The sequence below is a fragment of the Pelobates fuscus genome, chromosome 1 (genome assembly GCF_036172605.1).
Source record: "Pelobates fuscus isolate aPelFus1 chromosome 1, aPelFus1.pri, whole genome shotgun sequence".
NCBI lineage: Eukaryota > Metazoa > Chordata > Amphibia > Anura > Pelobatidae > Pelobates > Pelobates fuscus.
In genome coordinates, this window is record NC_086317.1 from 428,254,721 (window position 1) to 428,271,486 (window position 16,766).

At 33.3% G+C, this 16,766-nt stretch overlaps 1 protein-coding gene across 4 annotated transcripts in view; it reads left to right on the plus strand.

The window, feature by feature from the left end:
* POSTN (periostin) overlaps positions 1-15,561 on the plus strand; it is a 45,109-nt gene extending 29,548 nt beyond the window's left edge. The window contains exons 17-27 of one of the 4 annotated variants that reach the window (XM_063429042.1): positions 1,603-1,626; positions 2,910-2,963; positions 5,479-5,526; positions 6,758-6,850; positions 8,200-8,298; positions 8,627-8,722; positions 9,084-9,164; positions 10,869-10,949; positions 12,325-12,360; positions 12,506-12,547; positions 14,619-15,561. In XM_063429042.1, coding sequence (XP_063285112.1) covers positions 1,603-1,626; positions 2,910-2,963; positions 5,479-5,526; positions 6,758-6,850; positions 8,200-8,298; positions 8,627-8,722; positions 9,084-9,164; positions 10,869-10,949; positions 12,325-12,360; positions 12,506-12,547; positions 14,619-14,662 — 698 coding nt within the window. In that variant the 3' untranslated portion in view covers positions 14,663-15,561. The remainder of the gene's footprint in view (positions 1-1,602; positions 1,627-2,909; positions 2,964-5,478; positions 5,527-6,757; positions 6,851-8,199; positions 8,299-8,626; positions 8,723-9,083; positions 9,165-10,868; positions 10,950-12,324; positions 12,361-12,505; positions 12,548-14,618) is intronic. The other 3 variants (XM_063429058.1, XM_063429066.1, XM_063429049.1) reach the window with 3 other exon arrangements.
* Positions 15,562-16,766: the final 1,205 nt, after the last annotated feature.

Consider the following 16,766-nt stretch of genomic DNA (forward strand, 5'->3'; position numbering starts at 1 on the left):
GTTAGACAAGTCAAGCAATCATAGCGTTGGTTTTTGATTAAGTGCTTTGATTTTAAGCAGCATGTGCTAAAGTACTCAGCACTAATACACGTTACACATATTAATTGTATCGTGTTTTGGCCCACCTATTTTACTCTATGGCCCAAATTCTGATACCATACTACTCTTTATGGCTAGCCTGTCAGGCCCTTTGTTTTTACTCAACTTTATAAATCAGGCTCCAGTCAAGCCTTGTACGTCTATGTGAAGAACCACTAGTGATCAACTTTCAATGTGGATCTGCGTAATTTTCCTGTCTGTGGATCTAATTCACTGCTTGGAGAGAAAAAAAGCCAGCTGGATTGGAAGGCAGACAAGTTCAGGCAGATACAAACACTGGGCTACTGACAATGACAGGGGTGCAGAATCACTCCCAGGCTCCAAAGGGAAGTGTTGCCATAGGGAGTCACATTTACACTTCTCTTTCAATATTTACAATTGTTATTTTTAAGCATGTTATAGATCTCTAGTCATTTAGATCTGGAGATACCCCAAAGAAATCCCCAATATAGGCCACTGTAAATAAAATCAGCTCTATTGTAGAAGACTCATGATTATTAAACAAGATTAAGAGAATAGGAACATGCATATGTTTCATATGGGATTTTGTAAGAAGTTACTCAAATTTCTCTGATGGAGTAGCCAGCCTGAGACCTGCTTAAAGCTTTGGAATGTCTGGTTTGCTCTGGAGACACATAGTGCTAGTAAAGCGTCTCAGAGAATGTTAATGTCACAAGATGTTCATACATAGCCCTTTGGTTTTATTATAATCTCAAAAAAATTACTGATAAATACACAATTACATCAGACTCTTGTCAAACACAAAACTACCAAGACGCAATGCAAAAATGGGGGTAGAAAAGTTTGTAGTAATTATACTATTCATATAAATTTACACTTTGTAATCTCAGAATAGGGGGTACAATTGTACATATGTTTCCTCTAATAAATCTTACAATTATGCATCATTGTGGCCTCTATTCCATCTTATCCATGTGAATGATAAAACACCCAACTTTCTTTTTTATGAAACAACTCTCTAGTGCCTCACCATGTATGCAACCAAATGCCCAATAAGAGAGTGTTTGTGTTGTTTTAACCTTCAAATTACCACATTTAGGGTTATAGACTTTTCATCATTAAGGCTTATATCCCCTCCACTTTGACTGGAAACAGCAGATTTAGACAAATTATCATATATCATTTAGGGTTATAGACCTTTCATCAATAAGGCTTAGATACCCTCCACGTTGGTTGGAAACAGCAGATTAAGACACATTATCATATATTTTCTGAAGAAAAATGAAAAACATATATATGAAACTAATACCTCTATCCTTTTTTTGTTATGAAAAATGTAACATAGATAGGCAAATTTAATTTCCAAGCTTCCAGATTATATCTATTTACAAGAATTCTTACAGTGATGCACATTGTATTCAGTATTTCATATTTATTTCTGAATTGTTTACTCTCACCCATATTTCACCGTGTAAACTAATTCCTTATTATTTGATGATTTAGTAAAGTATTAATACTTATTTTTTTATATTTTTATTTCAGTTACAAAACTCCGGGTCAGCAAAGGTAAGTTTTTTAGTTGTTTTAACCCCTGCTTGGGTACAAAAGTACAAACTAGGCTTGCTTTCCTCCAAAAATATGCCAAGATCATCACATCTTGTAAAATACATTTTTTACTGTGTGATAAGATATATTGCTGCATGGTAACAATGCATATTTTAATGATAAAGTTCATGTGGAATTATGTTTAAAGATGAAGAAGACAGTATAATAAATTAACGGATTACTCCAAGCATAATGGATAGTCAAGCTATTTAACAAGCTTGTCTTGTCATGATACATTGTTTTTCCTCCATGGATTTACGCAAGTCACTTTACGGAGCAGCAAGAAGGGGTTGCTTAATGACTTCATGATTAATATACAGAAGTAACTCTTCAGAAGGAAAGTTATGTTTTGTATTTTTTTAGGATTTAGCTTGAAACCAAAATGACTTGTCGAGTTCGTAAATCTAACAGACAAAAAGCACTAAAAAAGATTAATGCAGATGTAGCATGACTTATGACATTACTTATGGTTAGGAAAGTCCATTCATTGTCCTCTTGAAGAATAGCAGCATTTATTAAATTCCACGGCTGTTGGATTGTCCCACGGTTCCATGGGGCCCTGAATCAGGGATTAAAAGTAGAAAGCGCACACTGTGTTCATTTAAATCAGTTCCTTTCTATAAACAGTATTTTGAAAATTAAATCTACTGATATATGCAAAGTTATTCTACTTAACATGTAATTTCTAAAAGCTTTTAATGCAATTTAAATGATTATTCATCTTTGAAACAAAAAAGCAAATGCAAGCAAGACATGATTGAAAATGGTTATAAGTGACAAGGAGGCTTAGATTTGATAGGACAGCAGGGGCGTTGCTATGTCTGAAAAATACCTGCGACTTGAGCCCAGTGCACACCTCCCTCTAGGTCCTTCCATGGCCTCTTACAAACACCACCATTAATCTATGCAGACTCTGCCTTTTCACCCCTCAGATTTTGTTTCCTAGAAGAGCATAGATTTTATATAAAAAAAAAATAATTTTTAAAACTAATAAACTAGCTAGCCCTTCCAGTGTCATCACCATTATTCAGGATACATTTAAATAAATAATACATATGAATTAGTAATATAGCAGCCATGCCAAGAGATTCTCAGCATGTGTAGAATATATAGAAACAAACTCTTGCACAATGTTATTTAAATGCTATTGTATTCAATTTACAATATGTTAATATAATTGTCATTATATTCAATTTACATGATGTTATAAAAATGTAACATTTTTTTTTTTTTATTGTCTGAAGGTCCCTCAACCACTAAAATAATTGGAGCTGAAACTGTTCGCAAAGTTATTCAAGGTATGCACAAATAAATCAACAATAAAACAGAATTCCAAAAGATATTTAGAATTAAAGGACCACTATGGTGTCAGGAAAACAAACTTGTTTTCCTGGCAATATATAGTCTTTAGGTTACCCTCAGGGCTGAAGTGGTCTGGGTGACTATAGTGGTCCTTTAACAGTTGCCTTATATATTTCACTAGTTTGGTAAATGTTCCTGTCCTGTGTGTGAGAAAGAAAGAGAGAAGAAGAGAGTGTATGAGAGGGAGAGAGAGGTGAATTTAATTGTTTGAGGTATTAGTTGTATTTTATAGATAGAATAATAGAGATAGTGTGTGCAAGAGAGAGTGTATCAAAGAGATAGTGTGAAAGCTAAATTTCACTAATATTACTGATTTGTGTTTTAGAATTTTTCACACTAACGTGTTTTGCAATAGTTTCGTTTTTTGCTTAAAATGCCTGCAACAATTTAGAAAAGTTAGGAAATTGCTTGTCCTTTAAAAGGATTAATCCAAGCATCATGATGGCTCAAGCCTGCTGTACTGCTTATGATACTAGGGGTACACTGGCCCTGTTTCCCAGTAATGGGGCAAAGGTTGTCCTCTTACTTGGGTCCCTACTGGGCACCGAGTGTGCTCTGTAGCCAGTGACATACCTCTGGCTTCTGCATAGCTGCAGAAGCTTGATGTTGATCCTGACAGCCATTCATTGGCTGAGAGTATGAGCTGCTCACCCTCAACCAATGAATGCAAGTCTGTGCATAGGAATATGACATTAGCCATCAAGAAACTCTTTTTCCAAGCTGGCTAATGATGTTCCAATGACGATACAGGAGGTGGAGTTAAACCTCCAGCACTAAAATGGCTAAACTAAAAAAAGTGCAGAGTTTTGTAGTGAAAAGCAGCACTTCTTTTACATGGTTTTTATGTGGCTCTTCCGATTATTGTCATGTACAAGAAAATAAACATGAATTGGAATATTGGAGAGTTGTTATTAATTTCAGGAAAAATCATGGGGTATTCCAAACTTTTCCTTTTCAGTTTTTGGCAGAAATATGTTAATTATTTCTAACTTAGGCCTTTTAAAATTTTTGCATATGTTTTTTAAATGATTTACTATTTTGGGATCTGATTTTAAAATACTTTTTTCTCAAAATATTAAAATATAAAAAATCGTATCAATATATCCAAAAAAAAATATCTATGTATATTGTGATTTCTGTGGGAAAAGCAAGTCTTATGGCTTGACTGGTGTGCAGATCTTTATCATTGTATTGATTATATATATATATATATAGTCAATACAATGTTAAAGATCTGCACACCAGTCAAGCCATAAGACTTGCTTTTCCCACAGAAATCACAAATTTGCAGTGAGGTCACTACCGCAAAGGATTCTGGGTGGGCATATGCAAATGAGTTAAAAAAAAAATCACATTTTTGCCTCATTCCATTTTAAACATGGATCCCTTGGAGTTTGTGTTTGCTGTATAAAAACAGCTTTGAAACACAACTTAGTAAAAAGATGCAAAGCCAGTTAACCACTCATGGGCAGCTTTTTTGTTGTTAATGCAAATCATCAGTATAAGGTTGGTTACTGGCTTTGCAGCTAAACTGACCCACCTTCTTTTTTGCTCAAGACTGACTTCCTTGTTCTCTCCTTGTTCATGCTGGGCAGTGCGCAATCAAATACATCTATTAGACAAACATTGTGGACTCAGTGATCTCTTTTAGAAGCTATAAAATCATACATGGAAATGGACATTAATAAAACTTAAATGATGTAACATAATTAAATGCACTCTGTATACTGAGTGAATTATAGAATAGGTACATAATGAAAACATGTTTCAGTGGGTAGGGAAGTCATGTGTGTCCCTGTAAGGTGTGTGTGACTAAGGCTTCAGAAATAAATTGAAAAACCCCCAAAATGCCTGGACTGACGGCACTGTAACTGCTTCATCTCATTGAAAGTGATATAGTGTCTAGGGTCCTCTTGTGTAGTCTTTCTATTCTGCATTGTTTTTTTTTCTAAATCAGATCTTTCAGCAGCCCTTAACTTATGTTCTGCTTGGGCTAATAAGGGCAATTGGCCTGGGAGGCTGTGATTGGCTGGGAGTATCAACTTATTGTTTTTAGCCTATCACAGCTCCCATTGCTGGTATGAATTGATATGGCTAGAAGGAAGTGTGCGATCTCTGCCTTAGCAAGACCTTCAGTAAGGGCCATGCTGTGGGTGGCCTGGGACCCTTATTTAGTGTTAAACTGATGGAAAATGGTATAACACTGAATGGAGAGACAGTGCCAGAGGACTCCCAGCACCATAACAAAGTCAGTGAGAATCTAGTGTCTTCGTAAAGTGGAATGTGAGTCTCCAAAGACACTTAAGTTTGTGACTGGAACTATTACTGATCAAAAAATGTGGATAGCAGCCAATAACCAAGTAAAATCCTTTTTCTTTACAATTCCATTAAATTGTCTCCTGGAAGAGTAAACATAACTAAAAATCTATCAATATTGTTACATTACATAAGGGGGCACTTTGACTGAGGAACTTGATGCATCTGGGATTAAAATCACAGGTATTCTTAAAACTGGGAATGTCTTGACTTAAAACACAAAGAGCACCCAGGAATGTCACCACCATTGCTTATGGTTCACTGACTGATAATCTGATCAAAGTTCACCTGGCTGCTAAGCCTGACTTTGATTGCTATTGATTGCATGAAATATTGATTATCCATAAGAGGCATGTCCACATGTATCACATTGAACATGTTCACACTTTTCTCTTCTTCACAAATTTGCTTGCATCTTGTGCACAACGTGCAAAAGAATATATTTTCTGATTCTTGCAAAATATATCTCAATTATATACATTATGTAATTATGTTGTTAACTACAGGTGAGTATATAACTTGAATGTTATTTATTATATATAAGCTCTGCCTATTATTTATAATACACCTTTGCTATACACCAAGCTTTCACTTGCTTTGCTTTTGAACTTTGAGTCACCATGTCACAATTCTTGAAATGCTAACATGTTGTTTGGTTCATAAAGATGATTAAAATAGATTTTGACAAATTTGTACTAAAGAACATAGATTTGTTAACAAATCCAATCGATTGACAAATAATGAATTCCTATCAAATGTCTAGACTGTTTTTTATTAAGACTTGTCAGTGACTACAGACACAGACGTAGTTCTCAAACCACTTTTAATATTCCTCGTGTTGGTTATTTGATAAATTACTAAACTGAAAAAATAAGAACACTCAAAAACAAGTTAAACATCAAAGTTGATAGATATATGTATTTGCCTCTTTTTCTGTTAACATTTACTTTGATATTTAAACTTTCACCCCATATGGCAATCCAAGCTGGTTAGGAGGTTAGTCCCAAGTCCAGTAATTAGGTTCCATGAGAAGAGGGATATTTACTTTTGATGTTACAGACTTCTCTCTTGGCACTTCTACAGTTGTAACTGAAGAAGTCTAAAGTTATGTCATACTCTGCATCTTACTATCTTACAATTAGTTCAGAGAGTAAAAGAGAACTTAAAGCATGGATCGTCCACCTCCAAATTTTAGAACTGGTAAAGAAGCATGCAGTTGGTGGAGTTGTTCTGCAACTTACCTACCAGTGTTACCACCAAAGCTACCTTGCATGAAATATGCTTGAGATGAATGATTATAAGTTCCCTTTCAGCAATATGTATCTATGTTGTTTGTGTGAATAATAGTCCAACATCTCATAGTAGTTCCATTTTTATTGACTTATGTAATATTCTTCCCATCCCATAATTTCAGAGCCAACCATTACCCAAGTGACAAAAATAATTCAAGAACCAGAAGTCAAAGTGATTCAGGGGGGAGAGACAAGAATTACAAAAGTAATCCAAGGTATGTTTCTCTAAATTTGCACATTTCAGGTAACTGTGTATATTCACACTGAGTGTTTTATTAAATCTTGCACAATGAAAAACTAGATCTGGGGTAGGCAACCGTTGGCACTCCAGATATTCTGGACTTCATCTCCCATAATAATCTTACAGTCATATTACTGGCAAATCATCAGGGGGTTGTGACAGTAGTCACAACATCTGGAGTGCTGAAGGTTGTCTTCCCCTGTATTAGATGTACATTCTGTAACATGAATAGGTTGAATTGTATAATGTGACTCCATGTATTATTTGCAATTCCAGCTGGGTGCTTTTTCATTAACCCCTTAAGGACCAAACTTCAGGAATAAAAGGGAATCATGACATGTCACACATGTCATGTGTCCTTAAGGGGTTAAATATCAGAGCAAGGAGTGTGTTTTATGTTTATTAGCTTAATATTTTACTAAGATATTATTAGGATTTTCTTATAATGTAAAAACAATGAATAATTGTTTCATTGAAACAAGTTCTCAGCTGTCCTATCTCTACATACAGTCACATATATATATACTTGGCTTGAAGTATCCTCTAATTTTCATATTACTTATTTACATCACCCATTTGGGGTGGAGCTCTGTACTTATTTGGGGAGATATACGTGTTGGAAATAGACTGAAAGGAACATTAAATACCCAAAGCCGATAGAGTTAATGATTTGTAAAGTGGGTAGAGCTATGTGCCGCACCTCTCATTATGAAAAGGGTGGTACTTCACTGCAGCCTTTATGGTCAGTGAGCAAAGCAGAGATTTTTAAATTGTTTTTATTTAATATTAAAAATATGCAATATTTTTCTACATAATCAAGCCAATTTGGTATATATTAATTAGACTATGAATAATACATTGGTAGTGTCATGTATTATCTGTTTGCACTAAATAACTTAATAGCATGTTTATAAAGACTATTTTTTATTAAAGAAAGCATTTTGGGGTTATTCATTAAATACTGAACTGAAAAATAATTTGAGAACATATATACAATTGTTGAGTTGGGACAAAGTGTTACGTTTTTGCATCAGTTTTGCAACTTATCTTGAAGTGCAATGTTGTTGTTGGCGAAAAAAATCTTCATTTAATTGTACATCCTTTTGTGTATTAACCTTTATAAAAATATAGAATGTTTAGATAATTTAAGCATTTTTGCATCACATCTAGCTTTCTATTGTGTTTTCCCTTCCATTTCAAGACTTTTTAGCCTTTTGCAAATATCTAGCAATTCTACTGAACTGAAAGCCTTTTAAATATAATACTTAGGCTTGTCCGTTACTTCATCACTTTCTTGTACTTTTTTACAATAAAATTTACCAGAACCCACAATAACTAAGGTCACTAGAGTGATTGAAGGTGAGCCAGATTTTAAACTGATAAAGGAAGGCGAGACGCAAGTGACTAGAATCATCCAAGGAGGTAAAGTAGACAGTAGCTGGGGTACTGATATTCTGATATTGAGCCCAGTGACCTTATATTTTAAATATTTTTTTAGAAAATAGTATCTAAGCTATCTGTCAAATTAGAGAATTCCTACATTTTCTATAAAATTCATTACATATATTTATTTATTTTATATGTTTTCATATGTTTATTAATATTAATATTGTACTGTATTCTTTCTTCGAATTCATAATGCTTTCATTACCCACAAAATCATTAAATCCAAAATTAATACCCAAGAAAAATATAAAAGATGAAAATTCTTTCCTATTAACAATTTTTTTTCCACACTCACATTTGTCAGATCCCACACTAACTAAGATCACTAGAGTGATTGAAGGTGACCAAGATTTTAAACTGATAAAGGAGGGTGGAACTCAAGTGACTAAAGTCATCCAAGGTAAAAAAAAAAAAAAAAAATGGATTTTTCAAATTATTTTGAATTGTTTGGTATTAGTATCTTAAATGTAAAGAATTTGCCAAATTGTTTGCTTTCAATGTCCTTAAATATTTATTTGCAATATGGTTTGTAAAACTGTACTGGTTTTACAATATAATTAACATTTCTAATTTTAATTAAATTATTTATTTTATTACGGTATAATCTGTTTTTTGTTTCAATAATGAAGAAACAAAACTCCTTGCAGCAAAACTTTATAAGACAAGGTATATTGTGTCAATCAGTATAGAAAATATATTTTGTGGGGCAATAAACACATTTTGTAAAAAATTTTTTAAACATTTTTTTTCTTGTCTTCAAGGCCCTGAAGTAAAAGTTACTCGCATTTCTGGAGTTGGAGGTGACCTCGATGAGGCTACACTGAAAAGAATGCTTGAAGAAGGTTAGTACTGTACTTAAAATTACTTGTTGTTATGTTATACCATACAATTACAGATTCCACATATTTCTGCTGATCTTGTAGTGAGTAATAGAGATGTCCCGAACAGTTCGCCGGGAACTGTTCGCCGGCGAACATAGCTTGCTCGCGGTTGCCGCGGCGGGCGAACATATGCGATGTTCGGTCCGCCCCCTATTCGTCAGGGAGGTGGGAGGATCTGGAAGGGAGGGTCTGCTGCTGATTGGCTGGAATGTGTCGGCTGACTGGGGTCAAAGTTTACTCAATGATGACGAATAGGGGGCGGACCGAACATTGCATATGTTCGCCCGCCGCGGCGACCGCGAACAAGCTGTGTTCACCGGCGAACAGTTCCTGGCGAACTGTTCGGGACATCTCTAGTGAGTAACTGAATGTCTGGGCAGAAGTGGATCAGTAAATGGATATGTGACAAATATTTCTGCTTTTAATAGATTATATCTAGAATAATAGTTATATCTTGAAACTTGAAAAAAATCTACCAAGGATACATGTCAGAATGAATATAGTTTGTGTGTATCCCTAAAGAATGCATAATTGATCATAGTCAGTTAAATGCAATTTGAATATTGTGACTGTGATCTATTAACATTCTAACTGATAATTCTAGAAATGTTAACGTTATAAAAAATAGTATGGTGCAGTATATGCTATGTTGATTAATATTACGCAAATTACACTTTGCATAGCATCCAAATATATACAATATATGTTGTTGTATGTGATTTTTGTCAATTGCTGTGATTACTTTACAAATGGAAATTACATAGAAACGACCACCAAAGAGGATAAATCCCAAAAATGATGAGTTAAATAAAAATAAAATAGATTATCCAAAGTAGGCAGAGTTACAACCAAGCTATAGAGTTCAATCATCATTTAAATATTTAGTACTCTCTGTAAATACTAAGGTTAGATTCTGAAAAAAATGCCATTACAATTCATGGTAAAAGTGACAGTTAATTGATAGTAAGATAAAGCAATAATGGTAAGACAATATGTGTTAAAGAAGAGAATCATCTCATGATAGTCCAATTCTATTATTAATTCCAACGTATAAATCATTTTTCTTTTTTATGTAACTTACAGTATTCATGTGCTATAAAAATATTGTGCCGTTGTGTTAAAGGAACACTATAGGGTCAGGAACCCAAACACATATTCCTGACCCTGTAGTGTTTAAAACTTTATTTAGCCTCCCGGCCCCCTTGCCTCACTTAAAAATGGTTAAAACGCATCTTCATTCCAGCGCCACGGATGTCCGCCGGCACTGGCTCTGCCCCCATTTTACCTCCTTGGCTGACATCACCAGATTTAATGATCTCAGCCAATCCAATGCCTTCCCATTGAAAACTTCTCAGGCATCAGTAAAGTATGGGACGGCTTGGGGACCGGGTAGGATCTTCAAGTGCTTCCGCATAATACAGAGAGACTAAATATAGATGCAGGATGTTTTTATCCCATCCAGGTAAAAACTGGTGTTTGAACAGAATGGAAATGGAAGATTTATAAATAGAGTTGGTTTCCCATTGCAGGTCAAAGCAAATAATTAATTTTGTAATCATTCAACGTGTATTATGTATGCTGTGGGTACTCAATTCTCTGCCTCATGATAACCATTACAATTGTTACATATCTAAACATTGATGACATAAAAATGTGTCCTATCAGAAGTTACCAGAGTATCCAAGTTCATTGAAGGTGATTCACAATTACTTGACGATGACGAGCTGAAAAGGCTTCTCCAGGGAGGTTAGTGAGTGCAACTGACCGTCAACTACTATCTTATAACAAGGTGTCGGTGGTGGAAATCTCTCTGGTGTTATGGCTTGCTTTTAAAGACTAAGATTTGTTTTAGTTAATTGGAAAAAAAAGAGTTATAATTCAACAATTAGGCTGCAAAACTAAACAAAAGAAAATATAAACATGACAGACATAATTAGTCTTTAAAAAAAAAAAACTAACAAGATAGCTATGGGGCAATGAGCATTTGTTTACACCTTTTCTTAAAAGATGATCTGCTCACTAATTACCAGAATGTTTTAAATTAATTATAAAACAAATATTCATTCCCCCTATTAACTGCAAATGGCATGTTACTGGTCTCTGAATATCTTCTGGCATTTACATTTTACAAATTCAATTAATTATTGCAATTACATATTGTAAACTCTCTTTATTTTTTTTCTCTCCTAACAAATGATTAGCAACTAATACACTTAATAATCAATTGTTTGTACTCAAATAACATATTAATGTTGTTTTCTGGAATATAAATGCCTCAAGTAATTTTGTAAACTTAAAATGTTTTTTTTTTCAGTATTCGTTGATTTAATGTGTTTGTAAAATTCTGAACAAACAATGTGTATTGACTGAGGTTTTTATGTACAAAATACATAAATAAATGTAAAAAATGTGAAAGTGTATAAAAATAATATAACCACACCTTCACCAGCAATACAAAATAATGAGAAAGTGTATAACAACAATATAAGTACACTTTCACCAGCTTGCAAAACAATAAAATTACTTAAGAAATAGTATGGCTTCTCATAGGACCATCATTTATATAAGGCAGTCAGATACGGCCAAAGATTACCCATTGTGGGTTCTATAATATAGATATTAAATACAGTTAACAACTTAAGAGAAATCATGTGGAGCAAAACATGGTAGTAGGGATTACTTTGAATCTTCAAGATGCTAAAGGCAGGAGACAGTCACATTCTGCCGATGAGTCAACATGGTGGGATTCTGTAGTAAGATGTTAAGGAAGGAAACCATATCAAACATTCTGTGATCTTCGTGGTGTGGTTAGATAAGTAGATTCTGTAGTAATGTGTTAAAAGTATACAATGACATAAGATAACAGTATGTTTGTTTTAATATAAAACATCCGTAGGAATCCCTAGGAAGTGAAGGGATGATACAGTGGTGTTATTTTAAGGATTTTGAAAACATTCCATGAAAAATATAGTATTTTTTTAATTGGTTGTAAATTATGGAATGGTACACACGTATATCTATATATTTGAAGAAGGGTCATTTTACAGTTGTGTGTAACTGTTAAATAAAAAAAAAAAGAGTGTTCTGTGCCTCTTCTCTGAGTCATTCTTTTTTGTTCCAGGTTCCGAGATCTCCAAAGTCACAACAATAGTTGAAGGTAAGCCATCAGAAACAATACTAATCTAAAAGACTGTAAAAGACTAATGACTTATATATGTTACTAACTAAAAACAACCTCATATATTTGTATATTTTGTGTTGGGTAGATATTATGTGTTTATGTGTTTGTTCTTCTTGTTTAGAGCCACAAGTTAGAAGGGTACAGACTAGCAGAAGGATACAAGGTAAACTTTTCTGAAATTGTGAAATTTCTTCAACATTTCTAAAATTGTTTTTAAAAAAATGCATAAATAGTGCAAAAGGATTACTAACATAAATCAGATTGAAAACTGTGTTTGATGAATTAACAACAGGAAAATAATTGGCCAACTGCATGCTCTCTTTATGATTTTTTTTACCTCATTATTATTATTAGCATTTATATAGCGCAAACATATTGTGTCACACTTTACAATTATAAAATGTGGATATTTGACAAGTCATCTACACACAGATTATATTAGGACAAGGGGTGAAGAAGGCCCTGAAGCAAAACAAAAGTTATAATAAAATGTATTTGCTAATAAGAATAGTTTTGCTGCCAATTTATGTGTAGGTGGTCGGATTGTTTATGGAAGCTGTCATTTTGGAGTACCCCACAAGTTCTTCACCTGTATGTACTAACCTCTTTAACATAAAGATAGAGCAAAATTTAAATTCAAGTGACATCAAGAAATTATTAAGTAGATCAGAATTTAAATACATTTCAAAAGATAATTTGAACAACTTAATTCTTGGGATTTTTAGACTTTTAAATATTTTAACTATTATAACTAAAACTAAAATCTAAGAGAAAGTCGTAGTTGGGTAGCATTCATAGGTATCTTAAACCTAAGGGCATGAAGCAAGAAGTTATTGGCATCTTGACTGTTATTGTAGGCTTTACGTCCATCCACAAATACAAATTGTTGGTTTAAACTCTTTGCCTGATGGCAGATCAATATTTTTAGGTGTTTTTTCTCTACTATGTACAGCTGGTCAGGTCAAGACCTCAGGATCTCTACAAAATGTGTTGACCCTATACAAATAATAACTTGTCAAGCGCAGTATTTTACAATCTCCAGACAATTCATGTGGTTTTGTTTGTTAATAACTTTGCAGTAAATTAAAAATCTAGATACAATATTTTTTCGTCCAGTTTTGCATGCAGAATATTTTTTCGTCCAATTATGCAGAATTTTGCTTCACAGCGCATGACTAACTAATACGTTGGGGAAAAAAGCACAATTTAGGTACTGATTTAGCGCTTAATCAAGCTAATTAAACGTGATGGTATCCATAAAAAAAAAATGCTATGCAATGGAAACTGAACTTTTCTTTCTACATTTTAGACTAATTCGTTTTTACAGCGTAACTTCTTGACCATACTGCAGTAAGGTAGAGCTTTGCTAATGAAATGCATATGCACTAACAGCATGCTTATTTGAAAAGAAACTGACTGGGCATTACTGCACAATGTACAGATACTTAAAATTTAAATTTCCATAACAGTCTATCTAGAAAGAAATATTTGGATTATCCCCTTCACTGTCAAATCATTTTTATTTGAAAAATCTTAGCATAACATTTATTTGAAACATGTGTTGTATAGCTAGCACATAAATATATAATGTAAATGTGTGTATATTTTATTTGTTATTTATACATCCAACCGTTATAGAAATATTGGTTGAATGAAAAGCTGAACCACGTCAACATCTACACCAGATTGGTGCAACTATGCCTGAAATAATTAAGATACATTTTCAGAGTCTGGTATGCAGGAAAGGTATATCATAATGATATATTTTACTCTGCTAAGAGAATGCAGTCCTAAATAGGTGGAAATATTTCCTAGACAAACTGATAATCACTTCTGGAATATAAATGTTGGTAATTGAGAATTCATGGACTAAATTACGTTTTGGAAAGCAAATGACAGTAAAAATATGTACGCACAATTTTGGTAGTAAAGGGGTTAAAAACATTGACAAAATACCAATTTCAGCTAACTTAAATATTTTTTGCAATTCTATTTTGACTATCGTGACTTGCATTTTTGGATTGGTACTTGATCGTTGGGTATGGACCTCATTATTTAATGACGATAATGTCTGCATGTTATACTTTGTTATGTTGCATGACAAAAATAACCTTTTTTTTATTTTATGGTTATGGATCTAGCTGTTTTAATGTTGAGGAACCACAAATGGACTTGTATCCAGAACTTAAATGATTGTATTTTTGATTATGAGTATGTATTTCCACCTTCTATAGGTCAACCTGTAAGAAGAAAGCTGAAGAGAAGCCATAAGTTATAACTCCATTAACAACAGAAACTGTACCGAAAAATGGAACATCTGCTTGAAGAGAAATACTTAAACAGTGTGCTATCATGGAATAGGGGTTTAATGGTTTATATGACATCTTGCACAAATTGTGTCTTTATTTGAGAAAAACTTCATACTGATGTCCTGAAAATAAATTTGAATAAGGAGGGTGGTATGTATGAAATATCAAAAACACATAAATTGCTGAATGTATCTTCGAAATTTAGATAATTTCCATAATATATAACCCTCTCTAGCAAATAATGTGCCATAAAATGCTAATTATTTTAAAGTCAAATCTAAAAGCTCAAGGATTTAAAAAAGCAAAACAAAGATATTTTAGAGATACAGCGATTCCACATTAGTCGTAGAAAAGCTACTACCGCTATACTTCATAAGATGACTCTTAAAATTTTCTAAACTTGTTTGAAATGTTTTTAAATGACAGAAGGTGTTAATTTGTTATCATTCCTACTGCTACTCAGTTTGTAAGGGTAGCATAGTTTCTTACAAAATGAATAAAAAACGAAAATATACCACTATTGGTGCTTGGAATTGAAGCCTTTTCAAAAGTAGAAAAAAATAAAAAAAATAAATGAAAAATAAAAAAAAGGAACTGCTATACAAATTGTTGATACTAACTCAAGTGGGTTTTATTTGTAAATGATGTCATTTTTTATAACATAAAATTATAGAGTCATTTGCTTAATTTTTTTTTATTTTTTTTTGGTTCACATGTGTTGCAATGCAACAACAATGTATGCTAGGGAGGAAATGTTTACCTTATGTCCCTGTGCCTTTTTCTTTAAAGGCTTTAAAAATCTGTTGGGTGTGCCTGTATACCTCTGTTTCTTAAACGAATACTCAATAAAGAATGTGGTTGAATTATATACTATTCTTTGTGTTTTTTTTAGTAACATTACTATTTGCATATATTAATATATTTTATATTTATATATTTGTATTATACCAGAAGGTTATTATTCAGAGCAATCTCTGTGATCTTCCGTAACAACCTTTACTATCTTCCCTGTATTTCACAAACATTTTCTTTATATTTTGCATTTCTACTTTCTTCATTTACATGGTCTTCCAAGGTGTTTGGAGACACAGGTCAATAAAAGTGACAATATAACCAACGTTAAAGGGAAACCGTCCACTTTTCTGGATATTACATCTTACAACGAACAATGCAAAGAAATTGTGCTAACCTTTTTTATGTGATGTTCCATTTTCTTTCAAATGTATAGTAAAGATTTAGCAAATAAAATTACAATCCAGTTCAATCAGGGCACCTTAATCACTGGGAAAGAGAAACAGAAAAAATAATGGAGATTTACAGGATTGTGCTATTCTAGAAACTGGTCTAGAGCACTAATAATGAGACAATAACAATTGAATCCAGTAGAACCAGTGAACAAAATCCATTGGTGACTCCTCACCCTTTACATTTATTTTCAACAATTTTAAGAACAGAACACTTTGGTAAATCTTGATAAATGTGATGGATAAATAAACCTGATATTAGAAGAGACATCAGAGTACCAAAACCACTTTAGCTTAATGAAACCGTTTTGGTTTATAGATCATGCACCTGCAGTCTCACTGCTCAATACTCTGCCATTTAGGAGTTAAATTACTTTGTCCATGCAGCCATAGTCACACCTTCCCTGCATGTGACTGACAAAACCTTCATAAACACTTCCTGTAAAGAGACATTTAATGTTTGCACTTCTTTTATTGCAAATTCTGTTTAATTTAGAATCTGCTCTGTTAATAGCTTACTAGATCCAGCAGGAGAGAAAAACTTCTAAACACAGTTACTAATTGAAAGTGGTTAAAAATTAAACTGTTTTGTTTCCATGCAGGCTGTGTCAGTCACAGCCATGGGAGGTGTCGCTAGGGCTGCATAAACAGAAACAAATGTATTTAACTCCTAAATGGCTGAGAATTGTGCAATGAAACTTAAGAGGCATGATCTATACACACAAACTGCTTTATTAAGCTAAACTTGTTTTGGTGACTGTAGTGTCTCTTTAACCCCTTAGTGACCAAACCGTTTATCAATTTTCTTACCGGACTAGGGCTGTTTTTA